The 27,942-nt window shown below is 41.4% G+C and overlaps 1 protein-coding gene across 1 annotated transcript in view; it reads right to left on the bottom strand.

The window, feature by feature from the left end:
• Window positions 1-3,412: 3,412 nt before the first annotated feature.
• The window catches only part of JHY (junctional cadherin complex regulator), a 317,713-nt gene continuing 293,183 nt past the window's right edge, over window positions 3,413-27,942 (bottom strand). Inside the window, exons 8-9 of the mRNA XM_069224424.1 lie at window positions 19,782-19,910; window positions 3,413-7,376 (exon numbers count right to left, since the gene is read on the bottom strand). Of these exons, the coding sequence (XP_069080525.1) occupies window positions 7,179-7,376; window positions 19,782-19,910 (327 nt within the window). The 3' untranslated portion in view covers window positions 3,413-7,178. The remainder of the gene's footprint in view (window positions 7,377-19,781; window positions 19,911-27,942) is intronic.

Raw genomic sequence — 27,942 nt, 5'->3', positions numbered from 1 at the left:
GTCTCCCACTCTTCCTATGTTAAATAAATTTCTCTTCAGACACTTCTGTAGTGTTATTAAAACAATGGGTTCACGGAGGGTGATCATTTATCCCCCTTTTTGTGCAATTTCTTTCAAATGCATGCAAAGTAACAGTCCACAGGGTTTTCTCTATTTTTTATTATTTCTTCACATTGGTGACATAATCACTCGTTTTTTTACGTGCATGATCTGCACTTTTCAAAATTTAGCTACCAGAGGGTAGTGCCAATAATTGTAAATAGTTCCTCTTTGTTTCTGTCTGCAGCCTTGAAAAAGTCCGAGAGGACGAAACACGTGTTGGCTGTTTTGTTGCTCATCTATGCCTGCTCATTCTGAGGAGTCAGTTTGTTATTGTAACCTGCTATATACTTTCTCATATGTGGATTCAAACAATTTTGAACTATGATTCAACGAACAATTACTGAGGATTAAACTTTTTCACACTAAGTCACCCGACTTTTGGACTCTCTTTGTTTGGAGTGCCCCGGTTTGCTCTTTTCCTAGATATTTTATATTCTGCTCTGTTCAGGGATAGCCCTACATGAATATGTTATGGCCTCTGTCAGATCATCAGTGCTCCTTTTTACAGAGGGCAATCATTCATCCATTTTAATACTAATGTACCAACGTCCTTGATAGCATTCAATAGTTTATGCTGTCCCCCTAACACTGATTGCTCAATGAGTAAACATTCCTTTCTAGACGGTTTTGCTTCTGTCACATCAGGTGATACCGTACGCCCTAGTCTCATAAGCGCCCAGCTTTGGCTTCTGCCTTTGAATATACAACATTGATGTTGTTATTTAGGGGTGGTGGACTCAGTGATGATGCCACTGGAGTGTGTTGACTGTGACACACTGTGTTTTACATTGAATAACTGGATTTGGTGTAGTGGTAGGTTAGGCAGAGGACTGGTGTCACTAGCTTATTGTTCGTCGTCTAATATAATTGTCTAAATAGCTGTTCTCAAAGAGTTAAATAGGTAATCAGTTAATAAATCATATATTTTGAAATTTACATTTTTAGCAGGTGCAATGTCACCCACATTCACCCAAATCAACAGAAATTGTTAATCACTCACCTACTTCCCAGCAGTAAACTAGTCTGACAATGACAAATTTCCCTAATATAATGTTGATTTACACTATGCACTGGTCTGTGTTATTTTACATCAAGGATGCATTCTATGTTTGAAAAATGTGAGTTAACATAAAAAGAAACATGGATTTTTAAATTAAGCCACAAATATGAACATCTGCAAACAGGACTTTGGGAAATATATACACCATCTCTAGTTAGTCATATAATTATAGAACACATTTTCTTAATGAAGCTTTTCTAAATTTGCATAACAGCTGCACAGTGAAACACACATATAATGATATAAACATTGTTAAGTATGTCAAACCATAGCATTTTTAACTACAAAGTCACCCTTACTGAACTAAAATAGCAATACACATTTCAAAGCCACCTTTGCAATATGGTCCAAACATTCCTAAGTGCACCAGTGCGACAGCAACAGCACCACATCTTAGGAAATATACAGCTGTGCTGCCCTGCACATTTATTGCACTGTTGCACGACAGCTTTGATTACTGTGCTGTGTCGCATGACTTCTAAGTAAATCTGCCACAGAGCGCACTTCAAAAAATGTAAACCAATTAATCACAGTTGTAAACGTAAACTGCATGCCCACGTTTAAAATTGTGTGATAAAATGTCAACTTAATTAATCAAACAACAGGAATTCATTTACAATTTTTCACTGAAAATACTGTTACAAGTTATTTGCGGGGTGGCTCCCCCGCCAGCAGCAGGAGTGGCAAAAATTTCATAGTTAAAACATAATAAACTCGGTTTATTATATTATTACTATAAAAGTGGGTGGGCCACGGGCGTGATGGGGACAAAGGGGGAGTGCACAGTACTCCCCCTCACTGCTTATTTGTTTGGCCGGCTGTCTTGAGCCGGCCAAACATACATGCGCAGTAGGCTCTCTCCAGCCCAGCAACAGTTACTGGGCTGGAGAAAGCATGCACAGGCTCCCAGGCTGCCTGGAAGCTCCCTGGCTGGGTACTCCCAGCCAATCCTGATGCTGCTCTGAGCACCATCAGGATTCCGCAGGGTAGACTGGGAGCCCGTGCCTGCAGCAACAGAGCAGAGCAGATGGGGCGGCGTGGCGTGAGAAAAAGGTACGTTTTATTTTAATTCTTGTTTTTTTTTGGGTTCCACGTGCCACACCACGCGGTTTCTTTTCCCTCCCGCGAGCTGCGCATGGTTATTTGGAAAAATACACAAGTTCATGAGCATCAATGGATGTTAATTCGGACACGGCCACAGGAAAACTGATTTCAATAGCGTCCTTCAAAGGTGGCTTAGTGGATGGTACCTCTCCAGTTCTGGCAGCTTCATTCCTCTTACTCGAAAGCTTCTCCTTAGTTCCTGAACAAAATTCATACCACAGTGTTTCAGTTTCTTCTGTGCTTTTGTTGGTCACCCTTAGTGTGATTAATTTGTTTCTGACTCCTGCCAAGATTAATTTCTTGTTGTCTTAGGAACTGTGAGTGAATGTTTGTCAAACAAATGATCATTGTTGGCCACATATTCTCCTACAAGACCCCCAATATCTTGGTTTGTGAAATAATGTTTTCCTTAACACGCTACATACTTTCAGTGACATTTGTGGCTAGCCATTTTCAAGGACTGAGGGGTAATGTTTGTGGCATGCTCCTCTCCTGTGAACTCCAGAGTTCTGCAGTGCTGTGGGAACAATTCAGTTCCTGCTTATGATGTCACCAGGCATTGTCTGTGCAATATTCGCAATTAAAATTACAAATCTCTATTTTAAGAAAGTGATTCTTAAGGAGTCGCTATTTGGCACTGCTTCTGGTTCGTACATTTGAATTTATGACTTACAATTTGTGATTCAGTCCCAGGCACAAATTACAATTGAAAAAGGCTACTATATCTAACCTCAAGCCCCAGCCAAACCTCTTTAATGCTGCCCAGGGTGTGCATCTCTTCCAGATTTCATAGGAATGGCGTCTGAAGTTCAGAAAAAACCTGAACATCTTCTCCCTCAACATCTACCTTCAATCCTAGGTTATGGACTGTTTTTATAATATGTCTGTTTTATAATATGTCTTTATTTTCCTAAATCTCACTGTTCCAGGCTCTTCATCAAATTGAAATTGGTTCTTTACTAGGCCTCCCTAAACAATAGTTGTACCATTCAATATATATTTCATATTGTATTATTGCTCTTTTATTATCTCTCATACTTGTATGGCTTTACAAACCACTCTGCTTTAGCCAGAAGATAGGCCGAGCTGTACGAACATTAATTCATGTTTTAGACACCGTTGTCTATAAGGACATACACTCAGAATAAGTCTGCAAAATCAAGTATTTGATTTATTTTAAAATATTACAAAGGAACGTCAACAAATAAAAATGTGTACAAATATAAGTTAATCTGCAAAATTCTTCCAAATAAACATTTACAGACAACTGTGCAAAAGTACAATAAAACATGGAAATGTAAATTTTTTGTTTGTTTTTGCACATGATTAAAGTAATATTTAAAAGCCGGTTCGATGCATAAATAAAATATCATTGTCTATAAAGTACCTTTGAAAATTAGTTCACTGTATACATATGGGTAATGAAATAACGTTTGTGTTGCAGAAGACAAAAATGCAGCTGACTACAAATATTGAGGCACAGTACAGATGCTAGAGAACTATGCTGTGAAGAAGTGCACCACTCATCACGTTTATTCCTTTTGACAAGGATACATCAAAGACAGGGATTCGGGTGTTACCACAACCCAGATACAGAAACAACAAGTAGCAGCAGCTCTTGCAGGGGGGTCTTCAAACAGTGCTACCAGGTGTACCAAGCAGAAATGAGTCAGAGCAGGGGGGTGAAGTAAAAGATTAAGCATCAAAAAACACAAAAGCATAGTTAGAAGATGGGTCTAGGGCAGTGACTCTGCCCCATAGTTTTGCAGGGGGTTTCAGCTGAGGGATGGAACCCTCATGCACATAAATACAACGTGAGGTTTGGGGATATAGAGCCTGGAAAGATCATAGGTGAGAATGTGGGAAGAGGAAACAGCCAGACCGGATTTGTCTAATAGAAGGAAAGCCACCCCCAGATATATATAAATCCCATTGTGAAAATTATGCATTATAAATCGTACATTAGATTATATTGAAAAACGAAGGAGTAACATTGATAAAGGGCTATACTTAAACCTTCTCACAAGGCTGCTAAACTATGTTTTTTTTCTTCAAATTAACCTCTTTCTTTAAGAAGGAAAGTTGTTGACTGCACTTTGATTAACACAATCTTAACTTCTATTTACTTCTTTTTAATTTATCTTTACAAAGTACTGGTCCAGTTACAAAGGATGTAAATTGCAGTTGCTCAAATAAATTTAAAAAATGAAGCTTCTTCCATGCAGTTCACTAAGATGGAATCCTGTGGTACTCCATATCCCTATAAAGACATGTTCATGTATAAATGCATTCTATTGTTTGTTCCCAAGATACCTAAAGAAATATTTTAAAAACGAGCATGGCAAACCAGTCACTTTCTGTGACATTTCAAATTGTGCACTCTTAACTGAAACTATCACTTGCTACAGGGGGTTAAACGAAAGAACCAGAAGAGACACATCCATGTCAGATTTTCAAAATTACCCCACTTTAAAGTAGTTCAAGGTACATTCACTTTATCTAAATGTGTGATATATGGGTATCCTTTAAATCTGGCATAGATCCAGACCTCTTAGCACTACTTTAGACATCTCAGAGTTGGAGTTTAGTGTCTGTCACTGCACAGCCACTTATAGTAAGCCACCTTTCTCATAGTCGTTTTATCAATACATATATTTTGTTTACTATCTCTGGATACCGTGCTTTGATGCTCGTACAGGACTGAACATGAGGCCACTTTAGAGTTGAGTGGCAGTGGAAAATCCACAGATTTTTGGGAGAACGCTAAAATCTCGAGGATAATCCACTAGTGACATTTCCTCCACGCTTGGGAAACCATGGTAGTGGAAGGCCTCCCTGAAAGATGCAAGAGGGAAACCTCTCCAAAATCATTTAAGTGGGCAACACCCATGCCAGATATTCATTATATTCACAAAATACACATTTACATACAATGAAACAAAAAAGAATGCCACTGGATTTAGCATTCCCTGCTGTTACCAGACAACCATAAATCAAGCTAATATGCACTCTGCAAGATATAGCACTGTTGACAAGATTAGCCTTTTTATTGTTTACAAATATTTTTTTTAATAAGACTATATTGTACCGCCTACAATGTACAACACGTGCATCTGAGCCCCGTTACTGAATTGCCTGGTGGCCTAAAGCCAGAGAAAGAAAGATTAAACTATGTAAATATCTCATTTGTCCCGAAACCATGCCCTAATTAGGGAATGGAGTTGGGACTAATGGGAAATTGATCAGTGTTACACACTGCCAAACATAATAAAGAAAGGATGGGATTGTTGAAACTATCAAAGCTGTGATCATGAAATGTACCCCACAGAGGCAGTTGCCTGCCTCCAATCTTAGTTCTCAAGTGATCTGAAATGGCAGGTTCACTGGACTGATTTCCACACAGTTGCATCCCATGTGGCACAACCTACTGAAGCAGCCTGTTCATTTCTCTGGCACTCTGTTTTAAGCCTGTGGTCAGTAACAAATAGTAGTATTTGGAGACTCCCTGCAAACTAAGAGAGCCCAGTTAGGCTTACGTTTTCCATTCAAATTCACCTATTCTGATGTCAAATATATTTTTACATCGTTATTGCATGAGATAAACCCAATCCTTCATTCAGTTTCTGCACACTTGAGGCCAATTATGATTTTCTTTTCTTAAACAAATTAGGATATGGTCACCACTAGCCCATATTTACACCATCAGCCTTGCACTGTAGTTACAGCAATTTGCACAAAAGAAAATCTGCATGTGGTTGGAGAATTCCAATTGCACAAAGGCATCTCAAATATTTGAATGTGAAAGACGGAACTATGAGATGCTAGATCCTAATTTACTCCACAAAAAGGGGTGCACATGTGCCACCTGTATTAGCCTGCAATATAATAATGAGGTAACTGCCTGACCAGGTCACACCAAAAATAAAGCACGGGTGTACTAAGCTTCAGAGCATGAGGATAATGTAAGAATGCTCTTCTTATCTGAAAAGTGAAGAGTAGTATCATTTCTATGCTTCTCAAAGGCAGAATGCTGGTAAAACATATAATTCATCTCTTATTGGTTAGTCTGACGTTTCTTCTAGAGATCTGGGGAGTGGGACAGTTTTTCAGTGAATATGCTGTAACTGCCTGCAAGTGCTTCCTGGTAAAAGGTCCTCTGTGTCTCAGATCTTTACGAGGTGCAACATCATAGACATCTCTTAATGACCCAGGAAAGATACAAAAAAGGAACCTCTCTAAAATCATAAAAAAGCAAACAAGTAAGGCTGTATTAATAACACACACAGAGTTTCTTGGTTCAAGGAGTCAATTGCATCAGAAACTAACTAGCATGACAACCATTACCTCTCCAGTGATTTGGGCAAACGTATGTGCACAATCCAATCACCTGTGTCAGGCTTGGGGGATTACTGACCACATCAACTACACACTACTAAGTAATTACATTCTCCAAGAGAAAGAGAAGAAATACCATACTGGATAAAGCTGTTGTCCAAACAAGTGCATGCTCAGACACTTGCACCTGGATTACAACAGTTTGCAAATACAAACCCTGAAGGTGGGTGGGATGAAGAAGACAGGGAAAAGAAATAACAAGCGAGGTCTATCAGAAGTTTATGTGTAAGTCTAAAGTTATACAATTAAATTCTATTCTCATTATAAAATTGACTTTGGAGATCTATCAAAGGCAGCCAATAATGAGTGATTTCTAATGCAGGGCTTAGTGTGCAAGATCAATGTCACATAATCAAGCCTTTCACATAAGAAAGATTTCATACAATGAATCTGAATAGTTTACAGAGTTGCTTATCCCGAGGATCTGTCATGTGTTCTGGCTCTAGCGGAACAATTTGGGAGAACCCTGCACCATATGAAGCGACCAAACCGAGAGAGTCCTACATGATTTCACATGTTAAATGATATGAAGTGCTTTGAAAGCTGCCACAGCTTGCTTCTCTTTCTCGTGCCGTAGTTGTAGCTCTTCTAGCAACGTCATTTGGGGCACTGCGTTCATGTGCACCAATGCCATGTCTTCTTTTGGTCCTTGTTCCGGGGATTTAAAAGATGTCACAGGCTTTGGCTTTGGAATCTTCTTGGCATACTCCATGGCCTAAAACATGAATGAGACATTGTGAAATTGAAAGACTAGTCAAACTTTCTCAATGAGACAACTTTGTATTAGCAGTTGATACTCAACACACCTAAAATAATTTGGAATAAATAAAACCATGACAGCACATAATAAAGAAAGACTACATAATTCTAGATTAAGCTAACTGTAGGCTGAGTTACATGCATTCATCTTATGAAGGCTGCGGAGCATGAGCATTGTTACAGTGTTTACATCTGATATTTTGGCAGCTGATGCTTTAGAGTTTGTGTTTAAAGTTTGGCAGGGTATGACCCTCTCTGTAACATAGCTGAGTTCATACCTTGCCAAACATTAGATTTCTCCATCCATCATTTAAAGGTGTGGAAAACACTGTAGCTGGCTCCAGTATCAGAAGTCTGTAACCCGGCAGCCCATTTGCCATAAGGTCGCAGGGTAAGTGCATCAGAAGTCCCTCCCTATTTAGAACAACCCTTCCAAACACATATTTTTACAGCCTGAGGCTGCCATGAAAGGCATGGCAGACATGGGCAGGTAAAATAACTAATCATGAAATCTCCATAATCGTCAGGGCCAATGATTATTTGTTTTTCAGAGCAACCCCTGCGTTTGGGAGTTTATTCTGAGAAATAACGTATTGCAGAGTTGCAATGACATGGGATCCTGTTCTGGAATTATGTTTTGCAGAAAGTGCTCCATCAATGTTGGAGGGAGTTGTTCTTGTCAAAATGAACAGTTGTACCAGCTGAGCTCTCAAAATACGGTAGTTTGTTCTGTGATGGGTTGGTGGAGGTGGGGGTCTCTGCCACTTAAATCAGAATTTGGACTACCTGCCATCATCTAAACGGCCTGTAGGTATTTCCAATCTCTTATCACTTGATACAGCTTCAAAGTCTTTCACTATTTGATAACGAAAGTACTTCCCTTCGAGGGAATTGTTACCAATAGGGGTGCGCAGATCATGTGTAGTTTTGTTCCGCGAAATTCCGTAGAGTTATATAAAAACACAACAAGATTCCGCTGAGTTCTGCCAACAGGCGAAAAATATCCATGAAGCGCTGCTTTCTCTGCAAATTAGCAACAGCAGCGTGAGCAGTGCTGAAGAATCATCACAAAAGGCACCATGTGGTGCGCAAGAGCACGCAGCCATTCGAGTTGATTCTGCTGCTGCTCGAGTAGAAAATCTGGTCGAGCGGCAGCAGATCTACTCGAGAAGCAGTCCTCTGACAGCGACCACCAGGGTTAGAAAATGGCACTAGGGAATGCCAAATCTCACTCTCATTTTAAGAGCCTCCTGGGGAAAAATTCTGCCACACGACGATTGCCGCAACTGAGCCAGAACTCCCCAAATTTCACTAATTCCACAGGCAGAATGAAATATTCCGCCCACTCCTAGTTCCCAGATGACTGGATGAAATTTTGCCATACAAAGAAGGCCAATGGTTGTTTCTAGAGTCTTGACTATGTATCAAAAGTTATTTTCCTGAATGTACCTTCTTTCTGTTTAGGGCAACTCTCAAGATGATTCAAGCTTTTGCATAGACATCCTTCCCAAAAAGATTCCCTCTATCACTCAATAGTTCTGACATGACTAAAGAACTGGATCCTATATCATAAAAACAAGAGGAAAAGGAGATGCTTGGAGACCTTAAATCCCCCCTTGTCACACATTGAAATAAAAACCCTTCTAGTAACAAATTACCATAGCATCTGACCATGTAGTTGTGGTTGAGTAGGTCAGTCCTTAGTGAAATAACCTTTTGGATTACATCTAATGATGATCTAGCAGTGTTTCAACAAAAATGATTTAGGCACTTTTGAAAGTTCATGCCGCATTTCGGGTAGATTGATTACACTAAACATGGCAGAAAGGCAGAGTTTGTTCAACTTCAGATTATCATGAATTAGAAAGCAGGCACAAAGCTCACGGCTTGTCGCCCTATTTATACTATCCCAATTCGGCGGAAGCACTGACTTGCAGGTCTATTAAAGAAAAGATGGCCATGTTCGCGTACGTGTTGTGTACCCCTGGCTATCCAAGGGTCTGGGGACACACAAATTGCTCTTGCCAGAACGCCATCCTTCCTGCCACTCTTGGGTCACATACGGTAATTGAGGAAGGGTTAGAAAAATATGTTCTGATCTGTTGCAACCACAGCCATTTTTTACTTACACACAGGTTGACATAATTTGTTGTAAAATGTCATGCTTACGTTTTGTACAGTAATACGAAATAAAGAAAATGCTTCCTCTATTGTTAAACCCGTATGCACCAGTAACAACTGGGACTGTGGACATGGCATAGCCCTCGGCTACGACCTGTGAAAACGTCATACTGCTGCAGTGCAAGATTGGTGAGATAGGGTAATGTTATCCCAGCGTGTAACAGAGAAAGAAAGTGTTGCTTATCAGTTTTAGGAAATTCCCACATACTATGGGGAAATGCACAGAGGATTTTCCATCTCTCAGAAGCTCCTCCTAACCCTCACTGTGCTTTCTTCCACCTTTTGTTTTGCCACTCTTCACATTCTCTGGTAACAATCTTCCTGAGAGGTCTATGAACATCAGATAAAGTCAGACTAATTAAAATGATGTCCTCTTCACAGCCAGTCAGTCAACAGAATGCATAGGCACTGGACCCTCTTGGGGCTAAATCAGTCCTAGCTACCAAGTTCCTATCACCACCTCTATAGAACCATAATTTTGATTAGAGGGTGACTGATGACACATTTGAAATGAGTAGTTTCGCTAAATAAAATACATCATATTCCAAGAAGATTGTGTATGTACTCAATTAATGAGTATAAATGAGTACCTTTTGTGAAGTTTTGTGTTGAAACCTGAGTTAAACATGTTAAAGAGGGTGAAAGCTTAAAATGGGCAACATATGGTGAATGGAATTAAAAAATCTGACAGCCCGATTCACAGGACTATTTTGCAACCTGCAACCACAGGTTTATAAACTATTATGGTGGCAAATTTCAGAATTATTGGAGTCACACAGTTTTCGAAGTATAGACTTTAAATTCGGGAACAGTTGCTCATAGCAGGATTAAGAATTCCCACGTAGGATCAGGCAGAGGCATTTCCTGCATGCATAATTGAATATCATTTACAGCTATAAATGGGGGAATGATTTCTGTGTCTGTAAATGCACTTTTTCCTCCACTGGAAAAATATCTGACCTTTTCGAGAGAAATTCCCAGTGTCAAGAACCTATGACATTACCAGCTGCACACCTACTGGCATACAAAGATAGTAAAGATTATTGGATGCTGGAAAAATAGAGCGAATTACAAAAATATTGAATCAAAAATAATGTGTTGGGAATGATGGGAACTGAGTCTGGCAGGCATGTGGCCTGATCCCCTAACAGCGGCTTCAGTAGTGCAAGAGAAGATGCTATTCCTGCTGGTGGCCACTGAATCCTATCCAAATGTGGATGGAGAGGCCTCAGAGAAGCTTAGGTGGGCCGTTGGGTGTTGCTTCGCGAAAAATCCCGCCATCGGCGCTGCCACCTCAGCTGTGAAAGAGTCCGGTTTGGAGTTGCGACCATTTCCAAGGAGACACTCGCTCATAGTGACGGATTGTTTGTGGCTCCCGACAGCAGACTATGGATTGCAGATTGCTGTCAGCAGAGAACCAGCATGTCAGGTGAGTGCATTGCTAGCCTTGCCTTTTTATTTTCTTAAGTAGATTGGACAAGGTAGGGCTAGCGTTAAAAGGCCTGACAAGTTGTTGTTATTTTCCCCTTACTGCTGCTGCTCATGCTACAGCTGGGATAGATTTGTCTTTGCTAAGAACACTAAGAACACACAAACGGTTGCAGCAGCTAGGCAGGATGGTTGTATAACTCTGCATTGCCGAGGCAAACAAAAGTTCTTGACGTGTAGGACTGGGTGCACATTAGGAAAACATTCAAGACCAGCTATTGCACTGTTATAGAGCAAAGGCCCGGACCCAAAGTGGGCTTGAGGGGCTGGAGCAGAAACCCCGCCAAGGCCCAGGAGAAGGTGACCAGACAGGAAAGCCACATAGAACCAAAAGGTGCCAACAGAGAGTGGCACCTCCACCCTTCTTTCCTGTTGCTGGGCAGAAAGAAAGGATGGGGGGAGGACAAGAGCACCAAATGGGTAGAAAAAGGGGTGAAGCTAAAGGGCCAATGCCTCATTTGGATTAGAATTTGCCTCTTTACACCTTGAAGGTAGTAAGGGGCTGCCCGGGTCAGAACTTCTTCTTTCAGTGGGGTGGCCGGGCAGAGATTCAAGAACAAAGGAGAAGCAGAACAACACACCGGAGCTATGCCACGGAGTACAGGATTGCTGCCGGGACTAGGACCCCTTACCTGTGAGCGCTTGCCAGCCTCACCAAGGGGTTGTCACTGAGTACTGTAGCTGGGGGCATTCAGGGGGAGCAGCCAGAAGCCGTGAAAGGAGCGAGTATGCCACAGCAGCTCAGGTCCCAGCAGAGCAAGTCAGCAAAGCGATCCACCGGAAGCAACCGTCCTGATCGAATGGTGACCCTGGATGGGATGAGCAGGCAACAGCCATCGTGGGAGCGAGGTCACCACCACAGCCCAGGTCGAGCGAAGGAGGTCGCCAGGAGCAGCTCGTCAGAGAAAACAGCCAGGATGGAGAGCAAGGGACCTGGAAGAAGAAGGGCGGATGGCCGAGGCATTCAGGCCATGCCTCTCGCCACGTGACCCTTTGCCATCCAGGACCAATGAAAAAAGTAAAGCTGCACGAAACTGCGAGGGAGCCAGCCCAAAGTGCAAGAGAAGCGGCTGGAGTTGGCAGCGTGAGGTCAGCTGAGAGCTATAGGCACTGGTAGCAATTATTGCACTCATCTGTTCACACTCGATTAAGGTTAAGGGTTTGGCACCCACCCTGGGAGTCATCTGCAGCTTTTAAATACCCAGAGCCTTTCTAATATGGTGCATTTAAAAAAAAAGCCCTGAAGCAGTAAGCTGAAGCTGCTGGAATAAACACAGTGATTAAACAGCTGCTTGTGGCAACCGCTAGACTGGTCGCTGATTACAGCGGTTGCATTTCAAAGGAACTACAAGTGATTATAAAGTAAATAACTAGTGGGGGCAGCAAACTTAAAGCAGCGTGTGACAAAAAAGGCATGGAGTAGGAGCAGGTATAAGTTCCTCAGCAGCTCAGCCTTGTTAATTTTTTTTTTTTTTTAAAGAAACAACTGCAAAGGCAGAGTAGACAACATCGGCCACAGACTGCCTCGGGGTGACGCGATCTGGCTGCAGAAGTTGCAGACAAACAATTAGAGACAACCCACAAGTAGGCAGGTGAGCAAAGGACAATAGGAGACTGTTGTAATCCACAACGTAGCAGGCAGCTGGAGACGGCCTCCTGAGGCGACACGACCCAGCAGCCAGAAGAGCAGAATCTTTTTTTTTTTTTAAACAAGACTGGGGTGAAGAGGGACCTAAAATGTGGCTGACATTTCTGGAATGATTTAATGGGACTCTCATCTGAAGAGAAGGCTGGATATCAGCTAAACAGACAGAGCTATACACAGATGAATCTGGCAGCCTAGGCTTCGGGCAATACCCAAGAACAGGTAGTGTGCCAAACAATGGCCCCAAGAATGGGCTATGGCGGGCCTCACTGGAACTATTCCCCATAGTGGTGGCTCTGACAGTATGGCAAGAACAACGGATGAACTTGAAGATCACTCTATGGTCAGATAATCAGGCAGCAGTTCAAGCAATTAACAAAGGGGCAGTCCAGTGCCCATGAGTAATAAAACTGCTTAGACACTCGGTAAAGCTGCAGCTAGCAAGCAACATAGTCATCAGAGCGAGGCATGTACCCAGAGAAAATAATGCTAAAGCAGATGTACTTTCGTATGGAGAAGTTCAGGAGATTGGTGCTGGAAGCAGAGCAGGGGATGACATTGTTCCCGAACAGCTTGTGGGAATTGGTAGAAGCGCCCTGTCTCACTTAACAGAGCACATATTAGCCCCTAAGACAGCCAAATGCTACATGACATATGCACAAACAGTCCTGATGGTAACAGGGCTGAGAGCTTTTGACAATTCTGAGGCGACAAGCAAGGAGACGGAGGGTTTCATACAGTGGGCTTTCAAACAAAATAAGTCAGTCATGGGCACAGGCGCATCGAACAACAGTGGCACATTTTACCAAAATAGTTATGGAAAGAGATCCGACCAGCTCACACTAGGTAAGGATGGCCATGAAAGTGTGGCATAGGCTGGAGGGGCCTACGCCGGATGTAAGGCACCCAAACCAATTCCACACAGTGAAGATGCTGGTGGGGACACTGGATGGGGTGTGCACAGACACTTTTGAGACCAGGCTGTTCAAAGCAGCATTTACACTGGCATTTTCTGGGGAATCTAGAGTGAGCGAACTGGTGGCCCCCTCAAAGCTGGGGGGATCTGAGACATGCCTACAGAGCCAGGGTGTAGTGATAGGCACGGGACAGATGCAAGTGCTATTGAGGAGATCCAAGATGGACCAGCTGCGTAAGGTAGTCAAGGTGGATCTGAGGTGCCTGGACGATCACAACGTATGCCCGGTATACAATGTCAGGAGATACTTATTGATGAGACCAGCAGACATGGAGTACTTTTTCTGCACAACAACGGAGAGTGCTTGAGCACCTTCCAGTTTAAAGCAGTGCTGAAGAGTGCACTGTCTAAAGCAGAATTGCCAGATGTCTGCTTTGGCACACACTCATTACGCATAGGGGTGGCAACGTTGCTGGCCCACTATAGTGTGCCAGTTAAGGGCATTAAAGTAATTGAGAGGTGGCGTTCTAACGCATATAAGAGCTTCATCGGGGTCAGCACCCTGGGAAGGCTAGGAGGCTACAGCCTGACATTACTGCGTTGCATCACCAACAGGTATGAAGAGCAAGACAGCGTGGGTGGTTGGCCACTCGTTCGTGCAGAGAACCCAGACCTGGTGGAACTGCAAGGGGCCCATGAAGGACCTATGTCCCCAACAGTCATATATCACGTGGTTCGGGCTACCTGGGATAAAGTGGGAGCAGCTACGGCCTATGCTTGAGAAGCTGGTGGGCAATGATCTGGCACAACTGGGCAGAAGGGAGCTCCTGGTGTGCATTAGGGGGATCTAACAGAAGCAGCGGGCTCTTTGGTAGCTCAATGTTGATCACCAGAGATCATTCCCAGGCAGAGTTGGAAGGGAGCTGAGTCGGCGGGAGCACTGGATAAATCAAGAAAGAAACAATGTGGCAGTAAAAAAGTTTTGATTGTCTAATGGCTGGGAAAGCATCAGTCACAGCCTCATAAACCTGCAGAGGCCGGAGTACTTCCATAAGGACAAGTTACAATTGTTTACAGAAGGGACAGAGGTTTTCTGGTCCAACCATAAAACTGTGAGGCTGCGAATAGGAGGACCAAAATTAGTGGGGAGCCACCAGTAGGCAGCAACCCAAAAGTGGCATGCCACAAAAGAGCGTAAGGATGATGGGGAGGTCACACCTGGCATGGGGGAGGGGCAGAGCTACTTACCTTGGGATGCCTTACTGCAGGATAAGACAGTCGGTGGCAGTGTACACGAAACAAGGCCCTTGCAGCTCAGGTCTGCAGGAAGGTAGGACGGAACAAATCACCAATGTGGTGAGTGAAGCCTAAAAAGGTTAAAAAGGAGTACCCCTCTACCCACGAAAGGACAAACGCCAGTGCCAAGACTCAATGTACTCAAAACTAAACAGTTTGACTGATTTATGGGTAGGTGGTTTATGGTCTTGCTAGATACATAATTATCAGAATGATTGACGTTAGGCCTGCCAACAATAAATGATTTATGGCCCTGTAGGGCTCATAAATGTCAGAGTGATTTATGACAGGGTCAACAATGTCTTAGGCTCGGATGATTTATGGCCCCCAATAAAGAATGACAGGGGAGCCTTCGAACTACAAACCAATGTTTAATAAACTGCTGCCCATGTTTTACCAACAACATATCGACTATGTGCATTATTGTATGTGCTTCAGGAGTAGGCCACATGCTGAGGTTTAGGGTGAAGGCCCACACCCAAAGGGGGCTAGAGGGGCCAGACCAGAAACCCTGCTAAGGCCCCAAAGAAGGCGCGCCAAACAGGAAAGGTGCGCAGAACCAAAAGGTGCCAACAGGAAGTGTCACCCCACCCCGTTTTCCTGTTGCCGGGTAGAAAGAAAGGGGAGAGGACAAAAGCGCCAAATGGGCAGAAAAGGGCACGGAGCTACAGGGCCAATGGTAGGCCTTGTTTGTATTCAAATTCGCCCCTTTACAACTTGAAGGTAGTGAGGGGCTTAAAAGAGGTCTGCCTGGACCCCTTCTTTCAGCGTGGTGGCCGGACAGCGTTTCAAGCAGAAACCCACCCACCCACACCAAAAAAAAAAGGAAAAGGGGGAGAAGAAGGAGGACAAAACAAACCCAGGTTGGGGGAGATAGAACTGAAAGGAGAAAGACAGTAAAGAGTGTCAGGAGGTTGGGGAGGCCACACCCGGCATGGCAGGGAAACTACTTACATTGGGGAGCCTTACAGCAGGGTAAGACAGTCAGTGGAGGGGGTACATGAAACACGGCGCTCGCAAACCAGGTCTGTCGGAGGAAGGATGCAACGAATCACAAGGTAGCGAGTTAAGCCTAAAAAGGTTTAATAGGAGTACATCCCCACAAGAAAGGTCAAATGCCAGCGCCAAGACTCAATGTGCTCAAAACTAAATCCTTTGATTGAATTATAGCTAAGGGATTTGTGGTATGTTTTTAAATATACTGCTGCATTAATTTTTGTTTTTTACATTAAATTATTTTTATATGTATAACACATATTAATATTAGGTGTTAGAATTATTAATATTTGTTTAAACCTTTTGAATACAGATTGTAATTTTAATGTGTTATTAACATTTTCTGTTACATTTAATTAGTAATTTATTTTTTAAAAGTAGGTTTGTACGGGAATAGGATGGGATGTATTCTAAGTAAAAAAAGTATTTTTTTATGAACTAATTTTTCATGTTAATTGAATATTTAACTGATGAGTAATTATGTGCATTGCTTTATTGATTAATAATTATTTTAAGTATTTGTTTTGTTTATTACTGATTCGGGTTTTAGAGCAGGTTGCTGGGTTTGGTGACGAACAGGGTAGGAAGTTACTAAAATTTTACTTTTTGTTTGACAAATTATTTTTTATGTTAAGTAAATATTTAATTGGTCAATGACTGTGTGAATTACCTAACTGCATATTTGTTATGTGAATTATTTCTTGTATTTTTATGAATTGCTAATGAATTTATAATTTGTAAAATATATTTTATAATTATGATTGGTTTTATTTGTATTTGTTTTTTTTAACTTGTAATTTAGTCTTATTAGGGGTTATTTATAATTTATTTTCTTTTTAGGGGTAGTTTTATGGTTTTTATTCAGTAGTGGAAAGGGAAGTAATTTTATTTTCATTTTTTTTATTTTGTTTTTTATTTGATTAAAAATATTCGTTTTTTACAATTAATTACAATAATATATACTTTTTACAGATAGTGTATGTTAAATATGTTTTAATAATGTAATGTTGTTAGGTATTTACACTGTTTTTGTAATATTAGGATTTGAATGGTATATGTAACCAATCCTAAGTGTAGCATATTGCATGTTTGTGTTGATTTTGGAGTGGGAAAACTAAATGTAACCCCTACAAAGTCAAATTCTTTCTCTACCGTTTGATTGGAGTGAAAATAGTAAATATAACCCTTCCAAAGTTCAACACTTTTCTTACTGTACTGAGACTGAAGTGGAAATAGTAAATTTAACCCCTCCAAAGTCCAACACTTCCCTGCTTTTGCATATGTTGAATTAGGAATAGTGAATTTAAGCCGATCAAAGTTTAATACTTTCCCTGCTTTTGTTTACCTTGGAGTGGGAAAAGTACATCTAATCCCTTCAAAGTCAAACACTTTTTTCCCTTTGCCTACGATGGAGTTAGCTTAGCTAATGTGACTCCTTTCAAGTCCAACACTTTTGTTAGTGTTGTTTATTTTTTATTGTTGCTATTCTATTAATATTTGTAATTTTCTTTAATGTTTATATTATTCTTATAAATAAAGTAATGTTGTTTTGAAATTTTATTTTTTATATTAATTACATTTGTTATTGAATGTGATATATAATTATTAATATATGTTTATTTTTAAAGTTTAAATTCTTAAAATGATTAATGATTTGAGAAAAATAATGAAAACTATTTATAACAGTTTTAAATTTTAAATTAAGCTACACACTAGATTGATATTTAAGGAAAAGGTCATAGGCCAGACACAGGGCACTCAGATGGCTGGTGCCAGTGGTAGGAGGTAGACCAATCCTCCTCAGTGAAACCTTGGCTGGTTTTTGCTGACAAAATTCTGTTAATTCTTTTGAGAAAACTTAGTGCAACGGTTTCTTTTATTTGGATGTATAGATAGATAGATATACATAAATATTTATCTATCTAAATATATATTTGTCTATCTATCTATATATTTAACTACTCAGAGTTCTCAACTTTCATTAGTGTGTGTGTGTATATATATATATGTATATATATATACACACACACACACACACACACTAAAGAAAGCAAAGAACTCTTAGTTCCCAAGTTTGGAATATATGTGTTTGTATAAATAACTACTAATAATGCAATATGTATGTTAATTTTTCTATGTACTTGCCATTTCTGACGATATTCTGTTCCACAATATTTCGGACACAACATTTTGGTACTTTACATACAAAATATGTGTACACAACCATCTTGTGTCACCATATTGTTGTTCTCTGTATTCTGTCATACAACAAATAACTGTGGATATTAGTTTGCTCAATATCCAATCCACCTGAATACTGCTACCCAAGGTCACATACGAGGTCTTTTAGCACTCCTCTCCCTGCCTGTGTTTTAAATGTACATGGATGTTTGGAAATTAAAGAAAGAAAAACAAAAGATGAGCAAGGAAATGCAGAAATGCTTTGTGATCAATTGAAATTGGACTGTGGCACAAACTGTAGTTACCTAGAAAAATACCTGTGGAGAGTGCTGTAAGACATAATTTCAAGAGTTGGAATGGATTGCAATTCCCACTCATTGCCACCAGGAGTAGAAAAGTAAGGGCCTGATTACAACTTTGGAGGAAGGTGTTAATCCGTCCCAAATGTGACGGATGTACCACTAGCCGTATTACGAGTCCATTATATCCTATGGAACTCGTAATACGGCTGGTGGTATATCCGTCACATTTGGGATGGATTAACACCTCCTCCAAAGTTGTAATCAGGCCCTAAATCTTTTATAAGTAAAACTATCTTTTGTAAATAGCAAAAGTAGCTTTGCACTTGTAAAAAAGAAATAGGGCATGTGTATGCTATACCTAAATTCACAATAGCTTTGTGAATTGAGCCCTTAATCTATAGGAGGTGTTGCACGCTTATCTGTTATGTAGTGTGGTTTGGTGAGCACAGGACAATGGCTGTAAAAGCAGGTGACTTGTGCAAAGGAAAGGGTAGAAGGACAGACAGATGAATGATCTGAAAATGAGAAAGAGAATGATAGACTACATGGGCGCCGGAGGTACACTATGAGTGAGTGTGGTTGCTTAGGGAAATTAGGTTTAGGATTTTTCTGATAGTTGCATGAAAAAGGCTAAAGAGGGTGAGGAATAGGATCTTGTAATGCTGTGATCGACTATATCAAGTTGAGATGGTCAGATGGTGAGACGACTGGTGTGAGAAGAGGATTTTTAAACAAGATGAGACGGCATAGGCATTAGTTGTGGGTGATTAATTCATGGATGTTTTTCCAGCACTGGGATGATGGACCAGTGAGGGAAAGCAAGAAGAGTGTTTTAATGATGTGAGAATTCCAAGGGATTAGAGGTAATGGTATTTGGCAATGGGGAATGAGTTCACCAAATCTGGGAGTTTAGGATGAGACAGCACATAGGAAAGTGAAATGAAAAGGGAGAGGGAGAGTGTAAGAAGAATGGAATCAGAGATTGATCCATCGGAGATTGTGATAGTTTGAAATGCTGGGTAGGTTTTGTGAGTCAGTATTAATTCTGTTAGCTCACTTGTGGGGTTGTATTAGGCGATAAAAAACTAAATCATGACAGAAGAGACAAAAAAAAAAATCAAAAGATACAGTTTAATTAAAACTCAGCTACTGTCAATTACACAAGCCACATTCAATCCATACATCTTTTGCCCACTATTTCAATCTGGACAGCCATATGGAAATCAGTGCAAAGGGTATGCCCAGATATGGATCCCGTGATTCAAATGGTTGGCTACATATTGACAGCACTCTAAAGCAACCGATCATGACATCAATGTTAAAATATTAAATCATGTAAAAAAACAGACTAATAACCTTGAGTCTGGATACTGACGACGAGCTTTCTTGCTGCAGTGGAGGTTTCTTTGGAGCTTTTGAAACATTTTTCTTATTTTGCTCTTTCACTCTGTTTGCATACTCTTTTTGTTGCTTTAGTTGCTCCATCTGAAACAGAAAATGTTCTGTAAGTCATTATATTACATTGTTGAAAGATTTGCCTTTCAATCTCCAGGTATTATGCTGGAAACATTAACAACATTATCAAGAAACATTCAACACTGCTTACAGATTCGGGGATCTGCAGTCATATTACATTAAACTAAAATACGGATATCGAAAATCAAATGTTGAAAACTTTAGCATTAAGAAATCAGATGTTTCTAAAGCATTTTACTGAAATAAAAAATGAATTTTTCAGACACTTGTGAAAACTGCAATGATAATTATTGAAGTGTTAAGTGGATCATCAGTGCCTTAGGGCCAGATTATGAGGCTGGCGGTCTGAAGACCGCCAGCCTCGTGGTAGCTGTCGGACTGCCGCGGCTGTGGCGGTCCAACTGCCACATTAAAAGGTTGGCGGGCAGACCCTCGAACCGCCCGCTGTTCCCTTCCGGATCTCAGATCCCGACAGACTGATGGCGGTGCAGGTTGCAATCCGCCAGGGCAGTGCTGAACTCAGCACCACCCTGCTGATTATAACCTTGTTTTCTGCCAGCCTTTTCATGGCAGTGCCACCGCCATGTAAAGGCTGGCAGAGAACAAGCGCAGGGGATCCTCTGCACTGCCCATGCCTGTGGCATGGGCCGTGCAGGGTCCCTCTGCCCAGCACCCTCAAAATGCACACTGTCTGCTGTGCAGACAGTGAGTATTTTGAGGGTGTTGGTGCCCCCTGTGGGAAACAGCATTGCCGCCGGCTCTATTATGAGCCTGTGACAATGCTGCCGCCTTTATCTCACTGGGCTGACAGACGGAAACCCAGCCCAGTGGAATAGTCGTAATGGGGTCAGCGGGAGTTCGGCGGACAGGTGTTTCCGTCCGCCAAACTCTTAATCAGCTCCTTAGTTTGGAAGGAATTCTATGTTTATAATGGCTAGTAATATTTGTTTTTTTTCTTTCCCAGTAACTTTGTTCTGCCCTTTTTTTAATTTGGATCTATCATTTTAGTTGTAGATGGAAAAGAAGGGAAATCATATTACAAATGTACATATTCTGAACTTTAATAACCAGTTAATATTTTTTCAGTTCTATTACATTTAAAGTGCCTCAAGATTTAGCAACATTAAAATATTTCCACCATTTATCTCAAGCTGGTGTTGAATTATTTTTCAAATTTGAAATAATCATGCTTGCTACAGATATAGAACAGAGGACATTGTTTTACATTTTGGAGCCCTAATAGAATTATATTTGGCTTTACACACACATATGGTGGGCGGTAGTCAGTCAGGGTGATAGATGTAATGTTCCCTGCCACCCTAACAGATGGCAGGCTACCTGCCAATCTTTAAATCACAGATATGATTTAAATCACATCTTTAAATCACAATCTTTAAATGTAGCAGTCCAACATTCTTTCAATCTGAGGCAGGTACCAAAATTATGAATTCTGGTTACTCATTCTGGCACCACAGACATGCTTTTGTTGGGTTGTACCACCCGGACACTTTTACAAGAGTAACAAAAATATTGAACAGCGTATGTAAACTTGGGCTCTTGCACAAACTGGATTAATAATAATAATTAACCAATATAGAGATAATTGGTTTGTCATTAATTCTTTTGATTTGTCAAAAAGACCATTTGTTGGCTCAACATGCCAAATCATCCACTTTTGCTTGCTCAAGACAGAAGCATATTTCTGACATGGATGGAGAATTAAAGTAAAATATTAAGGACCTGATTACGAGGCTTTAGAATGGCCAGACAGCCGGTAGAACAGGGAGTACTCTCCACTTGGTTTGTGAGCTTGTAGGATAGGATGGATACACTTGGTATATACATAGACTTTGTCGGTTTGGATTGTTTACATTACAATTATTACCTTTCATTGTTATTTGGATACACTTATAATGACGAATGCTACCCCTGAAGAAGTCGAAACATGTGTTGGCATTGTTTTGTGCACTGCAAAGTTTCTGATGATTCGAGAATGAGGAGAAATTAATCATGAAATACTGACTGGTTTGCCAAAATCACAAGAAAGCTATCTAAACACTTGAGATGAAAAAAAAAGTTTGTAACAGTTACATATAGAAAATTAGAAATTTTCTGGCTTTACTTATGTGTGCTATAAGCTATTTAAACTGATTATCAGGCTGGTGGTCCATGGACCGCCAGCCTCATGGTGACAGTCAGACCACTGCAACTGTGGCGATCTGACCACCACATTACAACCCTGGCAGGCAGACCCGCCAGGAGACCACTGTCCCTGCCAGGAACATTGTTCCTGATGGGGTGACAGCGTTCTGAGTTGTACTCAGCCAGGGCGGCGCTGAACTTGGCACTGCCTGGCTGAGTACAACTCAGCTTTCCGCCAGCCCTTCCATGGAAGGGACCCCGCAATGGACAGGCTGGTGGAAAGCCAGTGCAGTGGGCCACGGGGGGCCTGCACTGCCCAGGCCCTTAACGGAGCCGAGACCAATATCAGCCCAGCTGAATGGGTAATACATTGTTCCTGCTGGTCAACCTGGTGGGAACTTTGGCATATGATTGTGGGGCATGGGTGGCACCGGTATGACAGTGACATCCTCTCCAGGGTTTGGCGGTCCACCTTTAGGACCGCCAAAGTCGTAATGAGGCCCTAAGTCTAAGAAGCAATGTTTTTATATAGCTATAGCAAGCGCAACTTCATCTTAGAAACTATGTGATCACTTCAGCACTTGATCTTGAAAGAGATTAATTAATCTGCTAATCCACAGCTCCTGCTTCTTTGGAAGTATTTAACCCCAAAGATTGCAGGGAGCTCCAAGTTATCATATGGTATTGTGAATAAGTACAGTTTAGGAATTTGTATAAAATGGTGTGATGTCTTCCATATATTGTACAGATTTCCTAACATTCTAAATCTGATTCCTTTATAAAAGATTTGATTCCCATATTTACAGAAAAGAGGCTCACAGGATCCAGATTTAGGAAGAAATAAAAAGGTGAAGGATTTAAGGACGAAGGAAAGAGAATTGTATAGTGCTGTAGACACAGAGGAAGGGCAGAATAGAGGATAATGTTCCTTTGAATAATAATGGATTAGAAAATATATTGGAAGTGGCAGCATTAGACCGTTTATACCCCTCACAGTTTGAATCCAATAGGGAGCTGACTGAAGTTAAAAAGAAGGCAATATCGGTTGAGGCAGATAAGGCCTCTAAGCCTAATTCAGTACTTGCAGACTGATTTGAGGATGTGATGTTTGATTCTTTCTCAATTAAACGTCCTAAACCCACAGAGTGAACACCATCTCCTCATGCAGATAAATACATCAGGTAGTAGCTGAGAAAACAGATTCAAAAAGAGGTCAGATCAAGATTAAGATCTGAGGACCACACCCTTCTTTGTCAGACAAAATTAATTTGACTCCTGATTTGGATGCAAAGATTTTGGATTTCATAGGTATAGGCAGAAGAGTAAAAGTCTAGCTAGAGGTCTTAGGTCTTGTCAAGACCAACTATTGTATATTATAGGTCTGCTGACTAAGATATTAGAAATGGCAGAGGAGGCCTATACTAATGAAAAGCTTGTACCTCTAGAAGCTTTGTAGCAATGGGTAGAACACTCTAGTCTAGTTGTTTACTGGGCAACACAAACACTGCCTTATCAAACTAGAAAAGAATGAGTATTTCATAAAGGAGATTGATAGATACATGGGGGTGATTAGCTCTATACATTAATCACAGAATGATATTACAAAGTTTTTTGGAGACAGAGGGCCTGATTTATATTTTGCAAGTCGCACTACTAAGCAGCGTCCAAGACGGACCCAAGAAGACCGTCAAGTCAACAGTGTTCCACCCGCCATATTTAAATGTTGCAGCTCTGCAAGCGGTGGACTGGCGGCGGTTCGCTGACAGAGGGAGGACATTGCGGGATCCAATGGAACGCAGACAATGGCAGTGGCTGTGTAGTAGAGGTAAGTGACACACATACTGTACCTCGCCCATATGTGTCCCCCTGCACTAAACATGACTCAACACACCACATACACACAATTATCCATTGCCATTCCACCACAACACACCACATACATGCCAAAAACAAAAATTAACGGACATTCACGACACAACATACATTCACTATTAACACTGCACCCACACATGACACAACAACCAACACAATTACACACTCATTTACACAAGCACACTCACAATCACGAACACACTCACACGCAAGCATAAGTACACACGTCACGAAAACAACAACCACACAACACCATCCACCTGAATGTTGCATGCAGCAACACAACACAACACAACATACCAACATCACAGCCATATGCAGGAGCCATATGTACTGACACAACCACAGCACCCACCTCAGCTCCCTCCACCTCACAGAGCGAATTGCATCACACACACACAAACATGTACTGACTCACACATACAACTCACAGCACAACATGAATGAATGAATGAAGACTTTTTAAAGTGCGACAAATACCCGAAGGTGTCTTGGCAGTGCATGAGAACAAGGAAGAGTAAAAATTAAGTTATCCACTTGCTTGGGTGAAGAGCCATGTTTTTAAGGACTTTCTTAAAAGGGAGAAGGAAAGAGCTGATTTTAGGCTGTAAGGAAGACGGTTCCAATGCAACGCCGTAGACCTAAAAAAGCTTCTACCAACCCAAGATGACCGATAAAAGGATGGCACCAGCAAATTCATGGCAGAGCCAGAGCGCAAAGTTCTGCCCGGTATGTATCTCCTCAGTTTCAACTTAAAGTAGTTGGGGCCCACCCACAAAGGGTCTTATAGGCCGTACATAGTGCCTTAAAGATGACACGTTGAATAACCTGCAGTCAATGCAAATTGCTAACGGCCATTTTTTCAGAATGATGGTTGGGGATAGACATAAGAAACCGCGCAGCCGCAGTTTTTTGAGAGCCCTTAGAAAGGTCTAAATAAAGGCTGTTGCAATAGTCTAACCTGGCGAGTGCAAGTATGATAACCACTGTTTTAGCAGATCACAAAGTATGCATTTCTTGATCTTATTGATCATTCTTAGACCTTGAGAAGAAGATGAAGTGACCTTGTTCACTTGGCTTTTAAAAATCAATTCACTGTTGAGTATCACCCCAAGATCTTTCACCTCAGAGATAGGACCAGAAGGTCGCATTATTGCCAAACAGAATTACCTCTGTCTTTTAGGAATTCAGTTTCAGACAATTGTGTTACATCCATTTACTTACTGGGCTCATACAGTTTCTAAAAAGCTCACTAGAACGGACATAATTTTTTGCAATAGAAACCACAATCTGTGTATCTTTCGTGTAGGATGCTAGTACGAGACCAAAGGATTTAATGATCGCAGCCAGGGGAGTTACATACAAATTGAACAACATGGGGCTCAATGATGACCCCTGCTGTACTCCATATGGCAGACAATATGATTCTGAGATGAAACTACCTAATGACACAGTTTGCAGTTGATCCAAAAGGAACAACTTCAGAGGGCTAAGGCTTGACCCTTGATTCCCATACTGCAGATCTGGTCTACCAACAAACCATGGTTGACCGTATCGAAAGTAGCTGAGAGATCTAAAAGGATGAGGGTGGCATTTCCACCTCCGTCCAGCGCTGCTCCGATATCCTCTGTGGCCACTAACAGGGCAGATTCAGTACTATGGCCTTTCCTAAAGCCAAAAAGTTTGTCATCAAGAAGATGTTACTTCTCAATGAAAGAGTCAAGTTGTTAATTCATCAGTTTTTCCACCAATTTGGCGGGAAATGGAAGCCGAGAGACTAGTCGTTAATTATTCAGGTCCAACTTATTGTGATTACGTTTTTTAGTAGGGGAAGGTCCAAAGCAATCTTCCATCAGGTAGAAAAAAACCCTGTTTGAAACATAGCAGTGAAAATATTAGACATATAAGAAGCTATCACTTTAGAGGCCATCTGCAATATTTTAGAGGTCCAGGGGTCCAGGGGGGGAACCAGATTTAATAGATAACATAACCTTATCTAATTGGTCAACTGTCGGGACCTAAAACTGCTCAAAGCAACTCCTTGGTTCTGGTTGCTATATAAACCACCATGGCAAGACGTGATGAATTGAAAATGGAGATTACTTTTTCCTGAAAAAAGCGGGCCGGAGAATTACAAAAATCCTGGCTATTTACTGCTTTGTTTTCCCACATGGTTACCATTCATTTTTTTATAGTCTGAAAGAGAGTTCTGTTAGAGTCACTCGCTAATTTAATTAGATCAGCATAGTATGTTGATTTGGCCACAAAAGATAACTTTTTGTACTCTGCAAGGCACTCTTTATATTTTCTCTTTCTCTATGGTCATAACTTTATCCCCATTTGCGTTCCTGCCGGTGCAGAGGTGATCCATTAAGAAAACGTCTCCACCTCATCTGATCTGGATTCCCTAAGGTTTCCGTAACAGAGGTAGTTAGTAGGGACTTTAATTCAGTGGGTTGAATCTTATGTGAGGCTCTACTACCAAACTTCTTATTACCTAGAACCAGGCGTGTCCTTACCTGCAACATTGTCTCCCATGTGACTGCTAGGTGACCAGACCATGTCAATGGTAGAAGGAGCGGAGTAACCAAGGCTGGATTATTAGTAAAGATCCCATCTACGGTATGTCCTGCTTGATGAGTAGGAACCATAACTATCTGAGTTAGTGATAAGCAGGAGAAAATCTCTAGAAGCTGATCCACATTAGAGTCCACCATGTTCTCCAAATGAAAGTTAAAAATCCCCATTACAGTATAGTCTGATTCCACAATGGATGCTTCTGGAATGAACTAACCTTGTGAAAAAAGCTGCTCTAAGACCTCAGGGTGATAGAAAACTATACCAGAGAATTACTGTGTTTTAGCTAGTTCAAACTTGAATGAATGATGCAGCTTCCAAACCATCTTCCGAGACAGAGGAAAAAATGGCTGCTAGGTGATCCCAGTAAACAATTGCTATTCTGCCACCCCTTTCATTAGATCTATCAAGTCGAAAAACAGAGAAACCAAAGGGAACTGATGAAATCAATTCAGGGTCGGAGTTATCATCAGTCCAGGTTTCTGTAATAAAAGCCAAATCAGCTAGATGACACACCAGAAACTTCAAGAATTCAAAATGATGTTTGACCAGATATCTGGCATTCAGCAGCACACACCTGACAATCAGTCAACTGGCTCTTCAATCTTAATACCACCAGCTTGGAGGTCCACCCCGACGGCCATTACCGGAGGGTTGGAATTGATAATACTCTCTTTACAAACCTAACAAGTTAGATGAGAAGACTTGGGCACCAACTGAGGGTTCATAGGAGCACAAGCATGTCTTACCTGAGACCTCAAAGCTAGTTGCGTTTCTCTCAGGTATCTTAAAAAACAATCCCGGTCGGATTTCAAATGACTTGAAGGACAATCGCTGGGCGCGTCCGGTGTGGATGGAAGCAGACGGGCTTGCCTTTGGCGCGTGTACCCCCTTTCAGCTGCCTTAAGAAGCCTGTCATGAGAGGGGCGTGTCAGGGGCCGTGGCAAGCATCGCACTCGCAGCGCGATTCAATGTGCACAAAGGGAGGGAGAAAGAAAAAATGCTAACTGGGGTCTAGCAACCTGAGAGCCAATAAGTACTGGTAACATAAACAATTTATAACACAAACAGGAGAAAATCGAAACCCATAAACTGAATAAAACCAGATGCTACAAAGGGAAAAGCCCTTATTCAAGATAAGGCATCAACCCTACACGGAGCCAGGTAACTCCAAAAGGGGCATTTCAATGCCTACAAGGAAATAAAATGAGACACCACCCTTGTCTCGCTAGCGCGGGTGCACTATCAGCTGAGTTAAGAAGACCGTCATGAGAGAGGTGTGTCAGGTGGTGTGACAAGCATTGCACTTGCAGCGTGATTTTATTACAAGACAGGAGGCTCATATTATGCTTTTCTTTTCATGCTTTATTTTAACAGAAGCCAAGAACTACAAATCCCAGAATCCCTGGGAAAAAACTACAAAACTGTGTCACAATGGGACCCACCAATC

The sequence above is a fragment of the Pleurodeles waltl genome, chromosome 3_1 (assembly GCF_031143425.1).
Source record: "Pleurodeles waltl isolate 20211129_DDA chromosome 3_1, aPleWal1.hap1.20221129, whole genome shotgun sequence".
NCBI lineage: Eukaryota > Metazoa > Chordata > Amphibia > Caudata > Salamandridae > Pleurodeles > Pleurodeles waltl.
The sequence above is the reverse complement of the archived record's forward strand: the minus strand, read 5'-3'. Positions and strand labels throughout refer to the sequence as shown.